Consider the following 16,990-nt stretch of genomic DNA (forward strand, 5'->3'; position numbering starts at 1 on the left):
ACACACACACACACACACACACACACACACACACCCCAACACCAACCACAGAAGGGCCTCAACCCGTGTGAGTCCTCAGGGTGACCCCTCACATCTTCCTCTGAGTCCTCAGCTCTAACCTTGGCCTTGGGGCTTTGGACAGTACAGCCGCCCCATGGGTTGCCGGCCAGCCCTCCCTTACCCCCGGCCAGCCTGCCGGGCCCTGTGCTGGCCAGAACAGAGCAGGGTCAGGTACCCAGTGGACAGTCATAAATAATTTTTTGAATGAATAACTGTGTTAACTAATAAACTCTTCCTTGTGCTCCAGATTCGTGATCAGCCCCCTCCCTCCGATACCCATGCATCCTCCTGGCTCCCCGCTTTCAACATTTCCCCTCACTCCTCAACACACCCCTGCCAGCGGTCCAGTCCTCCCTGCCGGGAGTTCTGAGTTACAGCAGCAGTGCGGCCGGGCCGCTGCGCGCTCCACGCACACTTGGCCTCTGTAGCTCACACGCTGCCCTCGCCTCCTTCGAGAAACGCTCCTCCCACCCCATCTCTAGCCTCCTCCACATCAGCCTTTGCCCGGGGGAGCCCCTCAAGGGGCCGCCCCAGGAACCTCTCCTCGTCTCCCCCACTGCCCCTTGCCGGTCCTCCCACCCCACACTTTAACTCCCACCTCTAGAAGAAGGGCTCTAGATTTCTGCCTCCAATCCAGACCCTCCTTCTGAGTCTGGCCTCCAAATACCCAGGGGCTCACTGACATCCCCATTTGTGTCTCAAGCGTGTGCAACACAGCACTTAGAACTTGAGCCCTCAGCCTCCCTCTCGGGTCCACCCTCTCAGAGAAGGGCTGTACCATTTACCAGTTGTCCAAACCTGGGGCCACTCTTGCCCCCTACCTGTCCCCAAATCCTCCTATCTCATCAATCTACCTCCTAGGAAACCAGAGATCTGGTCACTTCCAAACAACCCCACAGACCCCTCAGAGACAGGCCACCTAATCCTCTGCCCGGGACTCCTTCGGTGGCTGCCCAACCCCACCCCACTTTCCACTCTGCTCCTCCTACAAATTCTCCACCCAAGGGCCAGGGTGATTTTCCAAAAGCTGCATCATCTAGCTAGTGCTCTGACTAAAATCTTTAATGACATCAGTGCCCTTAGTTACGATAAAGCCCAAAATCTTTAACAAACTTCTAAGGGTCAAGGTAAGCAAGATGGGCAGAGTGGGTGAAGGGGATAGAAGGTGCGGGCTGCTAGTTCTAGAATAAATAAATCACGGGGATAAAAGGCATAGCATAGGGGCACCTGGGTGGCTCAGTCGGTTAAGCATCCAACTTTGGCTCGGGTCATGACCCATGACCTTGAGGTTCGTGAGTTCGAGCCCCACATCCTGGTCTGTGCCGTCAGCCTGAAGCCCGCTTTAGATCCCCACCCTTCAATACCCCTCACCCCCCACTCTCTCTCTCTTTCTCACAAAAATAAACATTAAAAACACAGAAAGGCACAACATAGGGAAGAGAGTTAATGGCGCTATAGTAGCGCGTGGTGACAGGAGGCGGCTACACTTGGATGGGCACTTGTCCAGCCACCGGCTGTACACCTGAAACTCATGTGACATTGTGTGTCAGCGCTACTCCAACATACAGAAAGGTTCTCAGACCAAATTTAAGAAAAACAAAAAAATAAAATAAAACTTGCAAGGGTCTGCCTCTCCATCCCTAACTGGATGCTCTGGCCATTTTGCCCTCTCTCCTGCCCCAGGGCCCCGCCCTCCTGCCCCAGGCCCTGGCCCTCATGCCCCCTGGCCGTCCCTCCTGCCCCAGGGCCTACAGAGCTGGCAGCAGTGCTTCTGCAGAGCAGTCAGCAGTGCTGATTCTGACAGTCTGCAATTCTAAGGAGCTCCTAAATGATGCGGGCCTTGCCGGGTCCCGTGGCCTCACTTTGAGTAGGAAGCTTCTAGAACACTCTCCTCCACTCTGACTGCACTTCGTGCCCAATGAAGTCCCACTCAACTCTGAGGGCTCAGCTTCAACATCATTTCTAAGAAGTCCTCCCTGACCCTCGCCAAGGTGAGGTTGGATTCCCACACACAGGTCCCTTGTATCGTCCACAAGCTATGCTGGGCTTCTCCTCTGGAACACTGATCACACCTCGCTGTCCATCTTGCATCTTCAAGTTAGTTTTTCAACTTTCATCTCCCTAGCTAGACTACAAGCTCCAGGAGGGCGGGCACCACGACGCCTTGTTTGCCACCGGGCCCCCAGCACTCAGCACCGGGCCTGGCACAGGCCCAGCACCAGAGGTAGAAAGCTGTTTGGTCTTGCCTGCCTGCATCCGCCTCCCCATCTTCACCTAATGACGCCCTCATTTTCCTTTGAGGAACCAACCTTCCCCCACTCTCAGTTCTCTGGGCTGAGATAGCGGGCATGTGACCTGGGTCTGGCCGCTCAGAGCCTCCATCTCTCTGGCCGTAATGATTGGTTCAGAGATAAACAGGTGACCTCAGCAGCGCCCTTGGGCTTCCTCCCTGGGACTTTGTTAGAACTGCTGGGAGAAAGCTCCTCTTCTTTCCACTGAAGTTACTGAGCAGGTAGGAGCTACTGCCACCATCCTCCACCACAGAGGGCCTGACAAAGAATGAAACCGACACAGAAGAGAGATGGAAAGAGACAGATCCCAGATACAGCCCCGCCTGGAGTCTAGAATTGTCATTAGAAAGCAAGAAACTCCCTTTTATGCTTAAGCCAAAGTGAGTTTGTTTCTGTCACTGGTACCCAAGAGTCCTGACTAATACAACATTCAAGCAAATACTGGGTGTTGAATGAATTAAATGAGTGTACAGGAAGTGAAGCCTGCCAAGAGAACTTAGGGACTCCTCTTAGGAGACTTTCAGGGTTCTCCCCGCAAACTCCTACCACCCACGAGCACAGTGACAAGCATCCCACATCCAAACTTGCAGACCAAGGGGCTGACACTCAGAACAGTGACGTGCTTCTCAGCATTACCCCGTACAAACTGGCTGACACAGGCCGTCTGGCCGCCAGTGCCCTGGGTACCCCTCCAGGTGAGAAACGGCTGTCCTCGCTCAGCCCTGCACCCCACCCACTCCTGAACCCCTAGTCCAACCAGGGCAGGCTCGGGCTGTCATTCCAGGGTATTCCCCCTCGATGCACACCACACGGCTCTCCATGCGGTGGGCATTCGATATGGGACGATAATGGAAAGCGGGCTCTCATCTACTTCCTCTGGGGGGTTATCACTGTGCAACAGATTAGGTCAGGGAAGAGGGGTACAACAGAGGGCAACAGGGGAGAGACGTTTAATCATTTCCTTGTGAGTCACTTCATAGCAGAGCCCCCTGGACAGAGATGGAGGCTGGCCTAGATGTCTCCTCAGATGACTCAGGATGCAGGTGACCTCTTCAGAGCAAGTCACTTGGCAAACTATGAGAGGGAGGGAGGGAGGGAGGGAAGGAGGTGCATTGCTGCTTAGGCAGGAATACTGGCTGAGCCAAACTCCTCCCTGAGAGCCAGCTCAGGCCTGTGACCATCCTGGGATGGGGCCAAAGGCGGGGGAGCTGAAAGGTGAAGGGGGAAGGGCCTGGTGGGGGGAGGGTATGGTGGCTGAGCCCCTCTCCAGGAATGAGCAGCCAGGTCCTGGGGTCCTGGGAGGTGGTCGCCTAGGAATGAGACTTGTGAACGCAGTGTTAATATGAAAAGTATTACCCCAGAAGCTCCAGGGCAACTATCCCACATGGGGGTGACAGGGCCAGCTCAGGAGGGCCAGTCAGAGGTAGGTAGACCAGCATGCAAGTGCCATTCGAGTCCCAGGAGGGTCCCAGCCCATAAGACCCCGCCTTCCCCAGCCCCAGAGCAAGGCAGCCCTCCTGGGCACCAGGCTGCGTCTCCTCACTTACTCCTGCTTGGCCCTAGTGCCGGACCCCACAGCTCCCCAAGGCCTCTCGCCAACCCCATTCAGCCCCAGTCTATTTTGTCACTGCCCCAACACCCCCAAGTCTCAGTCACACTTTCCTCCCACACTGGTGAGCTCAGGAGGACACTGCCTCCTGAGGTGCCAGGACACTCTATGGCTCCCACTGGACAGAAGCAGCCGGGCCTGGAGCCAAAGGGACAGCCACCTCCCCTGCCCACTCACCAACTCTAAGCCTCTTACCTTCATGGTGGGAGGTGCAGTGAGAGGAGGGGACAGCGGCCGGTCTGGGAAGGTCACATCTGAGCTGTTGGCCAGCTCCTGCTTCCTGTGAAGAAATGACAGAACACAGAAGACATGAGTGAGGGCATGCATGCGCCAGTCCCTCTCTCTGCCAACAGCAGCTGGGCATGGGGACCCAGTCTAACACACACTGCGTGAAACCAGAGTGGTGCTTCCTCTGCTGGGATGTCCTAGACCCTAAGGCGGGACTATTTGATGTGTGGTTCCTGCAGCAGCCACGTCAGCATCCCCTGGGAACTTGTTAGAAATGCAAATGCTTGGGTGCACACCAGAGTCTCCAGCCACAGGGCCTAGGAATCTGGGCCTTACAATCCCTACAGGCGATTCTGATGTACTCTGAAGGGGGGAGAGGGGGAACCGCTCTAAAGACATATGGGACCCACAACGCCTAAGGGCTTCCGAGGCACCGACAAATGCTTCAAGGCATCAAAATAAACTGTTTTAGCACAACAGCGAAGTTTGACACAGTGGAAGATAACTAGGCCCTGAAACTGTAGCAATTACCATTAACCTTCAAGTATTTTCATTGGTCAAAATGCTGGTGGTTAATAAAATACTGTACATCTATACATTTAGGAGATGTATTTCAAAATACATTCGAATTAAGAATCAACAAAAAGAGAGAGACAGACGAGGAGCATACACGTTTGTGATTCATCCTTCCTGGGTATCCTTGGCCCCTACACGCGCGCGCACGCACACACACACAGGCACACACCTTGGCCAGGGAGCTGCCCTCAGCAGGATGGCGCTGCCCGCTGTGTAAGCTGCAGGTAGGACTTATTTTAGTCCGTGTGGGCTAGGACCACTGAGCAGCAGCTAACCAGAGTTGTGTCACCATGACAACATGACTGGGACAAGTTCACTGCTCTCACACACTCCCCACTTGCCATCTGGCCCTTGTGGGTGACCGGGGAGTGCCAGTTCGCAGTCTGATCACCAGGCACAGTGTTTGCTGTGGGATAAGCCTCGGAGCAACGATTATGCAACGGGGCCAGCTGGGCAGAACCGGGGGGAGCCCCAGACGAGGGGCCGTGGTGTCTTGGACATGCCCTGCTTACCCCCCGGGACAGCAGCGAGAGGTATTATGAGCCCAAGAAGACCAACCTGGGCCATCAAAGTTCCCAACTCTGCAACGGTGTCCTTCCCCAGAAGCAGCCAAGAGAGCAGCATGACACCTGGGTCACTCTTAGATAACCCAAGGACCCCCACTGGCACCGTGACAGACTGCTTCTGTACTTTCCAGCCCACATCTCGCCAACAGGGATGACAGCCCCAACCCCGCACTTCCTCCATGAGAGAGGCCCAGTCTCCCCAGAGCCTGGCCTCTGCCTTTCTGGAGGCAGCCCCTGCCCTGAGAGCCACACATCACCCCCACCCGGCTCCCCTCACACCACAGGATGGGCCCAACCCAAAAGAAATCAGGCCAGGTGCCATGGGGCCCTGTGTCCCCTGACTCTTGCCTGCCCCTGCAGCCGGCCATGCCTCGTTCTCACCAGACAACCAGGGAGGGGGGCTGCATGAGCACCTTGGCAGGGGACCCACAGGACCCCATTAGCCTCAACCTGCCAATACCGCTTTCTGATCCTCCATTTGCCTTCCTCTTCCTGTCTTCCTGGACCGAGGCTCACTCCAAGGGTGGGAAAGTTGGGGGGCCCCTCCCTCTGCATCCAGACTACAACTGGCACAGGAGCCAGCAGGGCACGACTCAGCACGTGTGCATGTGCACGCACACACTCACACACCAAGGGATGAATGAGGCTCCTTCCACCTCTCAGAGCCGCCGCCTCCCCTTAATGGCTTTGGACCAGCACAGGGTCCAGCCCAGCTGCTCTGGCCCTCACCTGCCTGTGGCTCCCACAGAGCTGACTCCCAGCACAGGCTCACCCACTCCGGCCACTCTGCCCTCTGCCTTCCAGCCACTGCTTCTCCTCAATGGGCCAGGCCCCTGAGAGCCATGATGGGAGAAAGGGAGAGGGGGAAAGATGATCAAGGATGGGGGCACCACCCTCGGGTCCCCTGAGGCAGGAATGCACAAAGGCAGCTCCCCTCGGGGGCTAGGAGCCAAGGAGGAAGAAGCAAGCCCCCTTCCCAAAGTCTACAGGGCTGTTTGGGGTTAGCTGAGGACTTCTGGACTATTCCCCTGGAGGAAGCTGTGGCAAACTTGCCTGACAGCAGTCCTGACTCTCCAGGGACACTAATCTCGAGGAGGGCAATGCCGGCAGATCAGCTGGTCAAGGGACACTCACATACATAGTCACGTATCCACTTCTCTCCGTAAGGCACACGACATCCACTCCCATGGGACCAGAGCAGATATGATTATTAGCCAAGGTCCCTGAGTCTCAGGCAAAGGACCACGGCACCCAGCACTCCCTGGCTGAGCCCCCATTCCCTGCACCAGCCCATTTCCTGGATGCTGGACTAAGCCCCTGGGACCAGTCTCCAGGGAGTGGTGAGGACAGTCCAGGGGGAGCACAGGGCATCTTCCAGCCAGAAGGATTTCCTGAATGGTGTCTGGAGCCTGGAAGGTGATGGAGCAGAAATGAGCACCAGCAGCGAGCAGCCTCATACCAGTTCCCGGCTCTGTCTGAGACGCCATATAAGATGCCCGGGGGGACAGAAGGCAAGCTGCTGCTCTCAAAAAGATCCAAATTCAGAGTACATTCAGGCCCTTGGTCGCAAATCGACCCTGCACTCATTGGTATTATAGATGGCTCAAGTGGCCTATGGAAGGGGAGAGGACACACGGCCCCCTCCCCACACTCAACTCCGAGAGCCAAAGGTACTTAATTAAGAGCCACCCACCTGTTATGGGTTGAATCATGTCCCCCCCCCCCCAAACAATATGCTGAAGTCCTAATCTCCAGGCTCCAGGAACGTGTCCTTATTTGGAGATGTAATCAAAAAAATCATTAGGGCCGCCCCTTAATTCAATCTGGCTGGTGTCCTTACAAGAGAAGGCGGGCAGCCATGTGAAGACACAGACACACAGGGAGAACACCACGTGACAACAGAGGCAGAGACTGGAGGGACTTGGCGGGTCACCAGCCACTGCCAGGAGTTGCAGGAAGCAAGGAAGGAGGCTAGCCCAGAGCCTGCAGAAGAGCAGGCCCTGCTGACACCTTGATTCTGGACTTCTAGCCTCCAGAACAGAGACAACAAAGCTCTGTTGTCTTAGGTGCTAGTGTGTGGCACTTGGTTACAGCAGCCCTGGGAGACCAATGTGCTACCCAAGTCCCAGGTGCTAGCCTTGGCCTTGTAATTGGAGGACCAAAAACAAAGACAATGAAATCCCGCTTCGGAGTCACCACCCCTGCCATGGTCAGCTGGGCTCAACCTCGTCCTGCCCCCGCCTTCACAACCAATGACATTCATGTGGGAGCCACCCTCCCAGGGACAGCCGGGCCCAGCCTGGTCACCAGCTGGTGCTGAGATAAGAGAGAGTTAGAACTTCGGTGCTCGGTGCCATTCCAGCCCTTTCTCACGCAAACAAGTCATACACAAGTAGGTGAAAGTGACACGATTATACCAAGAGATAACCTTCAGTCTGCTCTCATTTATTAGATGCATAAGACAAATTATTCGCAGAGGTAGGGTCCTTACTATTACTCATAACAACTTTCTTGTGACCCACAGTGATCCTGACGTTGTCACGGCCCTGAGTCTGAAACTGCCTCACTGACCAAGCCAGCAGAATGCTCATACACAGCTCTGATGACATGGGACCCATGGGGGCAGCAGGGGGGTGGGGGGGTGGAGAACATAGAGGGGGCAGACGAGGGAGGAAGAAGATCATACAGTCAGCTAAAAGAGAAAAGTGGTAAAAACAGGCATGAATGGGCCTCTTCCAGCCTCTAGGGGTCCTGGAGGTGCTACCCACTCGGCATCCCTCTGCCCCAGAACCACCTGCCACTGAGGGTCTCTGCCCTGGGATTCCTTCCCCAGAAGCATGGGCGACCCTGGGGCAGCTGGGAGAGGGCCTGGCTGGCTTTAGCCAAATGCATATCTCAGGAGGAAGTGATCAAGGAGCCTTTAGGAGAAGCTGAGAAAGCCCGAGATGGGTCACCGGATGGGACTATTCATAGGGCACTGGGCACACCCCAGGAGGGGCCCTTCTTACAGCACCCAGGCCTCCAGGTCCTCCCCATCCAGCTCCAATTTCTCTGCCCTAGACCATCTGAGGTCACCGCAGCCATCAAGTGCCCCACCCTTCTATGAAAGTGCCCTCCACTAGGGATCAAGAGACTCCCGGTTCGGTCTGGCTCCACCTGCCCCCCCACTGCATGACCTTGGGTAGGTTACCTCACCTCTCCACAGCTGCAAACATGGGGGTGGTGATATTCTGAGGAATTAAATGTAACGGCGGTGAAACAAAACATAACGTCCTTCACAAATGTAGACCATTGTTATTACTATCATCTTCATTGTTACTAGAACTCAGAAAATGGTGACCTGGTCTCCAAGTGGAGAGAGAGAGAAGCGAGGGTCCAGGACTGTTTAATGTCTTTGAAAACATTTCTGGCATTTCAATTAAGCACCCATGCTAGCCCCAGGGGTCTACTCTCAGGATCATAACCACTGGTTAATAATCAACAACAGGAAAAGCGTTCACCTATCAGCAGATGGCTCTGGGAAGGTGTAAGCCTTCCTTCTGGCAGAGTTGCCCCAGACCTACAAACCCCCTCGGTCTGCATCTCTCACCCCACCACATCCCCAGCCACGCAGCCATGCTTGGCTCTGCTTTCTCCTGTTTTCCAAATAGCCAAGCTAGAGGAATGCAGACAGTTGGCCCCTTTAGAAGCGTTCCAGGAAAACCCAAACAAAAGGGAATGAGGCATACCACTCCCAACAGCCAAAAGGTGGAAATAACCCAGTGCCCATCAGGCAATGAATGGATAAACAAAATGTGGCCTATGGGTGGAATATTATTCAGCCATAAAAAAAAAAACAAAGTACTGACATGCTACAGTGTGAATGACGTCCAGAAAGATGTCAGACACAAAAGGCCACGTGTTATATGATCCCAATTATATGAAATGTCCAGAACAGGCAAATCCAGAGACAGAAAGTAGACCAGCATTACCAGGGGCAAGTGGGGAGTGAGGAGGAATGGGGAGTTTCTTCCCAAAGTGATAAAAATGTGCTGGGACTACATGGTGGTGATGGTTGTGCAACTTTGGAAATACACTGAACAGCACTGAACTATACACTTGAAAGGGGTGAATGTTATGGTGTGTAAATTATAACTCAATTTTTAAAAAGGAATAAGAGAGAAGGGGCTAAATGGGCTCTAGTTCTGTCATTTCTGCCGCTTACTTTCCTCTCTGGCTACCCTTTGGTACCCGCGGGGCCCGGGCTCCATGCAAGCTCTGGCTGTGTAGCAATGTTTCAGACACTGACTAGGGTCCTGGCCACACCCTTGTCCCCACTCCCGGCACTCGGCGGTACCTGCACTGTCATTTACTTCAAGAGGTCTTCTGAGTTCTAGCTTCTCACACTTCCCCATCCTCTACAACCAACTAGACCATAAACAATAGGAAATAACATAGAAGACTCATGAGAAATCATCATAAGAATCAGACACAATGAGAGGAAAGAAGAATTAGAAGCCTGACAAGCTGAACCTCCAAGTCTCAGTCTCTTCCCTTTCTCATCTGCAGAATGGGCGAGCTAATTCCCAATGCCCATTCCATGAACAGGACTCAGAAAATTATGCTCAATTCTTCAATGACTAGTGTCTTGACAGTTTTTATGGTGGCAGATAAATATGTGGCTCCTGGGTAAGGCAGGCCAGGGGGTACCAGGCTGGGTGTGGGCTGAGGACCCATACCCAGAGGAGTCTGCCTTGTCAGACACAGAGACCCCAGACCCAGTGGCACAGTCACATACCCCTCATTCTAGAGGCCAGCAGCGCTGGGGCATTCCCATGGGTGGAAACACACGTGGGAAGCTGCGTGCGGGCCTGGCCCATCAACCAGGCAGCAGGCTGGAAGGGCATGGGGCCAAGCTCTGATAGATCAAAAGCACCGGCTCTATAGTCCAACAAGCCTGGATTTAAACTCTGGCCCCTAGGCCGATTAGCTATACGACCCTGGTCAGGTCGCTTCATCTCCATGGCCCTCAGTTTCCACATCTGTAAAATGCTCTAACTGCCCCCCTCACCAGTGGCCTGAATAAGGCCTGTAAAGCAGGTAGCACAGTGCCTGGTGCATAGCAAAACATAATACATGGCTGCTACTGTTGCTGCCAAGGCCACCATCAAATGGGAGGGGCAGGGAGTGGGCAGAGAGGAGGAGGGTCAAGGCAGAAAGTGAATCAGAGCGCAGAGGGGAGGCAGGGACAGTTTCCAATCTGGGGGGACTCAGATGCCCACATACTTTGGACCCTAAGCCTGGGAGGTGCGGAGAGGAGTGCTCAGTCACTGTGTGCCAGGGTAGCGAGGGGACAGAAGGGGGCACAGCGTATGGGAATGAGAGGCTCCAGCAGGTGAAAGGAGTGAGTCCCAATGACCCACTGCTTCTTCTTGAGAAGGAGCAGCTACTCTCACCCGGCAGAACCTGGCAAGGTGGACTTTGGTGGCAGGTCCCATCCCCGTGCACACTCTAATCAGTTCCTGGAGATTTGGACCCCAACTCTGGACCTTTGATGACTCAAAACTCCCCAGGGATGCAAATGGCCCCCACCACGTCCACCAGTCTTGGGTTCATGGACATAGACCAGCGGCCCTGGGAGAAACCATTAGAAGCCATTCAACAGCGTAATCACATTGACAAGGACACCGAGGCCTGGAGAGGCAAGGGGAGACGCCCAAATCCCACAGGCTGCCTCTCTCCTGTTCTCCAGAGAACGCCGTTCCCAAACCACTCAGCACGAGAGTACAAAGAGTGAGCAGGTCACGCCTCAGGAAGAACCCATCAGGAGATACAGCTGGCTCAGGGGCACACGTTTATAAAGCACGAGTCTGGGGGCACCTGGCTGGCTCAGCCGGTAGAGCACGCAACTCTTTTTTTTTTTAAGACTTTTTAAAAAAATCTCCACAGCCAACATGGAGCTTGAACTCATGATCCCAAGACCCCAAGACCAAGAGTCACATGGTCTACCGACCAAGACAGCCAGGCACCTCAGAGCATGTGACTCTTGATCTCAAAGTCATGAGTTCAAACCCCATGTTGGGCCTAAAGCTTATTTTAAAAAAAGAAGAAGAAGAAGGCAGGAGCATCAGGGTCCGCAGGGTCTATGGGTCCCCATAGGGAATGCACTGACAGCAGATGCCAGGGCGGCACAGGAGGTGAACGGGCCACACCCTGGGCAACGAGAGGGGGCTACACCTGGGACCAAGGGGAGGCTCAGGCAATACTTCATGCCTGTAGCTTCAAAGAACACACTAGTTGCTCTCCAGATGAGTTGGGGTAGCATGGCACTGCCCTTCCCTGGAGGGCCCTGAATCCGTCGACTGGGCCAGGGGTAGGAGAAAGGACAGGAGGGTGACCCCACCCTGGAGACCTGGCCATGGCCCCTGGTTAGGGACAAGTGAGCCTCCTCCTATATTACATCTCAGAGCTGATGGACCAGCCTACACACACAGGCACACCTCCACACTCCTGGGAAAAGCCTTACCCAACAGACAATTTTAGGACTGACTGACACCGTATAGCTCACACATGAGTAAGCGCAGACTCTGAGGGGTTTGGTGTGGGCCTGAGAGTCATGGAGTCAGAAAATTGGGTGTTGGAGGACACCTAGGTCAGTGAAGCTTCTGACTTTGGCTCAGGTCATGATGTCATGGTTTGTGAGTTCGAGCCCCACATTGGGCTCTGTGCTGACAGCACAGAGCCTGGTTCAGACCCTCTGCCTCTCTCTCTCTTTGCCCCTCTCCCTCATGCTCATTCGCACGCGCGCTCTGTCTCTCAAAAATAAATAAACTTTTAAAAAAGGATCACTTAGTGATAACAGCAGGAAGAAGAGAAGCTAAAAGGCTGGGCGTCAGAAAACCAAGTGATGGGTGCTTTGAACATGACCCATCTGAGGAGAACTAGGTTTTCGAGAAGCAGATGATAAAGCTTTCATTCTGGACACACTGCAAATCGGGAACCCTGGGAAACCTGGGAGAGGTCAGAAAGTCTGGAAGCCTTCGCAGCGTCAGGAGTGAGGGGAAGAGAGGTGCAGGTAAGCGTGTCACCCAGCCTGAACCTGCTGTGTCACTTGGAAACTGCTGAGCAGGCAGCTTCCCTCACGTGCTCGGCCTCAGTGCTCTGCTGCTCTGCTTGGCACCTTCTGGCCTCAGTAGAAGGAGCAACATCATGGTCAGGACAAAGACAGCCAGCTTACAAGGTCACGGCTTCAGATGGCTTCAGAACCAAAACCACAAACCACAGAGCCACAAAAGCACAGAATATCAGCATTTTCCCAGCCTGTCAGTATTTCTTGACCTAGATGGCAAGCACATGGGTGCTTACTGCATAATTCAGTTTAGACGTACGGCATGTATCACAACAAAAAACATTTTTTTCATTTTTTTTACTGTTTATTCTTGATAGAGAGAGAGAGAGAAACAGAGAGAGAGACAGAGCATGAGCAGGGGAGGGGCAGAGAGAGAGCGAGACATAGAATCTGAAGCAGGCTCTAGGCCCTGAGCTGTCAGCTCAGAGCCCGACACAAGGCTCAAACCCACTAACTGCGAGACCATGATCTGAGCCAAAGGTTTATATTTAACCGATTGAGCCACCTAGGTGCCCCAACAAAAAATAATTTTTTTTAATCTTATTTATTTTTGAGAGAGAGAGAGAATGTGTGTGTGAGCAGGGGAGGGTCAGAGAAAGAGGAAGACACAGAATCGGAAGGAAGCTCCAGGCTCTGAGCTAGCTGTCAGCACTGAGCCTGACACAGGGCTCGAACCCACGAACTGTGAGATCATGACCTGAGCTGAAGTCAGACACTTAATGGACTGAGCCATCCAGGCGCCCCCAAAAATAATTTTTAACTAGTTCTCTCTCACTTCCTTTAGGAGAGAGATAAACATGGATATGGATACAAACACAGAAGTAGAGACAGACTGTATCTGTCTCTGTTGAGATGTCCATGATGAACATATGAGACTGATTACCTGCATTTATTTTGCTTCTTCTGAAGCCCCTGAAAATAACAGTTTTTTTTAAGTGTGAAATGACAAGAACAAATGGCAGCAGGAGAGGAAAATTCAGCCTACAAAAGAAGACTGCGCCTAGAAGATGGGCTGGGATGACCCAAGGGGAGTGTCTGATACTTAAGACATGAGCCTTTGGACAGCTCCCCAACCTGTCACCTCCTCAGCAGCCAGATGACTTGCCCAGCCCCCGCCACCATAAGAAACTGAACAACAATCCCTGAGAAAAGACATCTGGACTCCAAGGGAAAGGGCAGTTTGCTACCTAATCGTCACCCTGTATGAAAGCTCCTAGGTGGCACAGCAGCCCAAGCACACAGAGTTCCCAACCCACTTCCTAGTGCCTCACTCTTGGGTCCAGAGACGCAGCAAGGGATAGCCAGACATCCAGGAAAGACTCCAACATCAGAGAGAAATGTCAAAATAATCAAGAGGAACCTGAAGCTGACAGACAATGCAAGGAACCAATGGGGACCTCAAAAAAAATACTATAAAGTAATAAACCCAGAGAGATAAGAAAAGATTTTATATCCACAACACAAGGAGAGAATGCTATAAAAAATGGGCCTATCAGAAAAGAAAGAGATCTTAGAAAATAAAAATAGGATGCAAAGACTAAGTCAAAGTCTCCCAGAAAAGTAGAACAAAAAGACAAAGATGTGGAAAATGAAAAAGAAAAGTTAAAAACATTAGAGGATCCAATATCTGACCAAAAATGGTTCCAGGAAGAAGTAACAGAGCAGAAAGAGAGGTGTGGTAGCTAGTCTCCAAACTTGGCTTCCCGATGAGCACATCGCTTGATACTGGCCCCGGGACTCAGTTTGGACCAATGGAATGGAACAGAAACAACATTACTCAACATCTTCCAAGCCTGAGTCACAGGAACACTTGAACCTTCCACCTCCATCTCTAGGAACATTTACTCTAGGGAAAACAGCCAGCACGTAAGAAGTCCAGCTACCCGAGACTCCTGTCCTATGGCCAGCCCCACAGGGACTGGTACAGACACCGGCCAAATCCCGGTGTTCCAGACATCCAGCCCACACCAGATACGTGAAGAAACCATCTTGGACATTTCAGCCGCAGCAGATGCGACAGAGAAACCTAGGAAACAAGTCAGAACCAAGTCCCCAGACATACTGCCCAGCTGAGCACCCAGCCATCTCCAGCCACGTGAGCCAACCTGGATGAAGTCTCAGACACTGTAAAGCAGACGTGAGCCATCCATCTTCGATGTGCTCTAGCTGAAACTCTAACCCACAGAGGTGCCACATAATAAACTGTCTATGTTTTCACCAGAACAGGAGCAGGAGGGGATAGATGGCTCTGGAAGTGAAGTCTCCAGATGAAAAGAATGGAGCTGACAGGATATCTAACAGGCACAAACTCTTGGTAGGAAAAAAAAAAGACTATTCAAAGAATTAAGATAGAATAAATAAAAATAGTAAAATAGAAAAACAAAAATAAGTACACAGAAAACTATGCTGATGGAGAAAACGTGTTCATCACTCACTCCAGGAAAAATAAAAGCTTCTGCAAGAAAGGAAACATAATTAAAGTGCCCTCCTTGGCTAAACAATAAGTGAATCTTACACAATCATAGTAAGGAAAACTTGACTACTGAATTGAACCAAAAAATGATGCTAACGTAAGGACACACTGCTTACTATGTGGTCCCAAGTCTTGGCAGAATTCCTGGTCGACCCCAGCAGAGAAAGAGCCGCACCTCGTCATGCCCGGCATCGGAGTGTGTTAAATCATCCATGCTAAGAAACCACCCAACTATCTGCCGGCCTTGGGGTCACCTCACTAAGCTGTCATACCACCCCACTCCCAGACTCCACCTCCTAACTCTTAACTCTTCTGAATTTATTACTCAGTAACATGCCAGTTAGAGAGTTTCATCATGAGTTCAAACTATTGAGTCTTGGTGGAGACAGACCATAGAATTTCAGAGTAAATATGTATGGTCTTTTCAATTAATAATGTTATTCCCAATCTCTGAAGGCTTCATTCATTAGAGAGACAAACACTTAGAGCCATTTTCCAATACTGAGACAGAGCACATGGCCCTTTTCATTCTTGCCCTTTCCTGTTTGTGACCATGGCACACCACTGGGAGATGAATGGCCAGGGCAAGGGGGCCCACCTGTAGCCAAGCAACAGGGCACAGCTGACTCAGCTCAGGGGGCCAGGGGCCATCTCACCTTACCAGCGTGTGCCAACCCAACCTACAGAACCCAATGCCGATGAACCAAACCAGTGATATCAGCCCCCTAGCCGCCTCCTAGCATCAGCCCCCTTCCCTGAAACACCAGGACGGGAAGGACAGGATAACTGTGCATGCCTCCAGGAACACACTGGAAAACAGGCAAGACCCTCGCAGTACTGTATGGCTGGAAGGTTCAGAAAAAGGACTTGGCAACTCAGAGCACCACTGGATAACCAAGATCCCCAAGTGATGAGCAGAAACTCGCTCTGCTGGTCAGGCCCACCTCCAGATTCGGTGAGAATGGAGGGCCTTGATGAGCCACCCCTGTCCAAGCCCCTTCCCTGGTCTCTGACATGAACCTGCCTGCCAGGCCAGCCCCCAGCACAGTGAGCCGCACTGAATGAACTGAACGGCGAATAAGCAAAATGAGGAGCTCACAGACCCTCAGAGCTGGCGGGCCAGCAGAGCAGCATGCGACAGGCCAGTGTTACCTCCACTGCGATCTGGTCTGAGCAGACCAGACTGACCTCAAGTTCCTGTTCAAGAGACAGAGGCAGAGGCAGAGTTAACCCATTCCCTACTAGTTTGATCTAAGCTCGTGTCATTCCCTTGATCTTGGATTACTCCTCTGGACATGGATGGTAAAGATAATAAAAGTATCATTCATCATCTTCATCATAATTCTAGATAATATTCATTTAGTACAACGTAAAGCTCCTGACAAGCATTATTTCATTCAATCTTTTCTTCAATCCTATGAGGGAGGTACAGAACCATGCTCCCATTTTACACATAAAGAAACTGACCTTAGATAGAGACGTTGAGTGACTTGTGGGAGGTCCTACAGCAAGTAAGTGGCGAAGCCAGGATTCTAAGGGACCCTGGGTGGCAAGTTCCAAATGGCTCCCCACAGCAGCCCTGGTCTCTGAGAGCCAGCAGCCCAGACACTAGGATCATTGGCTACACTCTGTTGGGAAAAGGGTAGTTCAAGAGCCTTGAGGGTTCCGTCCTAGACCAACCCGATGTCCAGAAGATATGCTGCTTGCAAAAAGAGCCTGACATGAATTATTTTGGTTCCCAGGTTTTTTTTTCCAAGAGAAAGCTGCTTTTTCATTTGCTAACTCACTACAGAAATATCTTCTAAATACAAATAGCCTATCCTGGATTATTTCAAAGGACATTATTGAGGGGCACCTGGTTGACTCAGTCGGTTGAGCATCTAACTTCATTCAACTCAGGATACGATCTTGCAATTCATAGGTTTGAGCCCCGCGTCAGGCTCGCTGCTGTCAGCATGGAGCCCACTTCAGATCCTCTGTCCCCCTCTCTCTGCCCCTTCCCCACTTGCACTCTCTCAAAAATAAATATTGTTTTTAAAAGGGTAGGGGTGCCTGGGTGGCTCAGTCAGTTGAGCGTCC

At 52.3% G+C, this 16,990-nt stretch overlaps 1 protein-coding gene across 5 annotated transcripts in view; it reads right to left on the minus strand.

The window, feature by feature from the left end:
• Positions 1-16,990, minus strand: part of RAP1GAP2 (RAP1 GTPase activating protein 2) — a 199,338-nt gene that overhangs the window by 92,735 nt on the left and 89,613 nt on the right. For all 5 annotated transcript variants that reach the window (XR_003904433.1, XM_029927518.1, XM_029927517.1 and 2 more), the window contains one exon: positions 4,156-4,240. Coding sequence is in view for 4 of the 5 variants with exons in the window: in XM_029927518.1 (XP_029783378.1) it covers positions 4,156-4,240 (85 nt within the window). In the remaining variant the exon portion in view is untranslated. The remainder of the gene's footprint in view (positions 1-4,155; positions 4,241-16,990) is intronic.

The sequence above is a fragment of the Suricata suricatta genome, chromosome 17 (assembly GCF_006229205.1).
Source record: "Suricata suricatta isolate VVHF042 chromosome 17, meerkat_22Aug2017_6uvM2_HiC, whole genome shotgun sequence".
Taxonomy (NCBI): Eukaryota; Metazoa; Chordata; class Mammalia; order Carnivora; family Herpestidae; genus Suricata; species Suricata suricatta.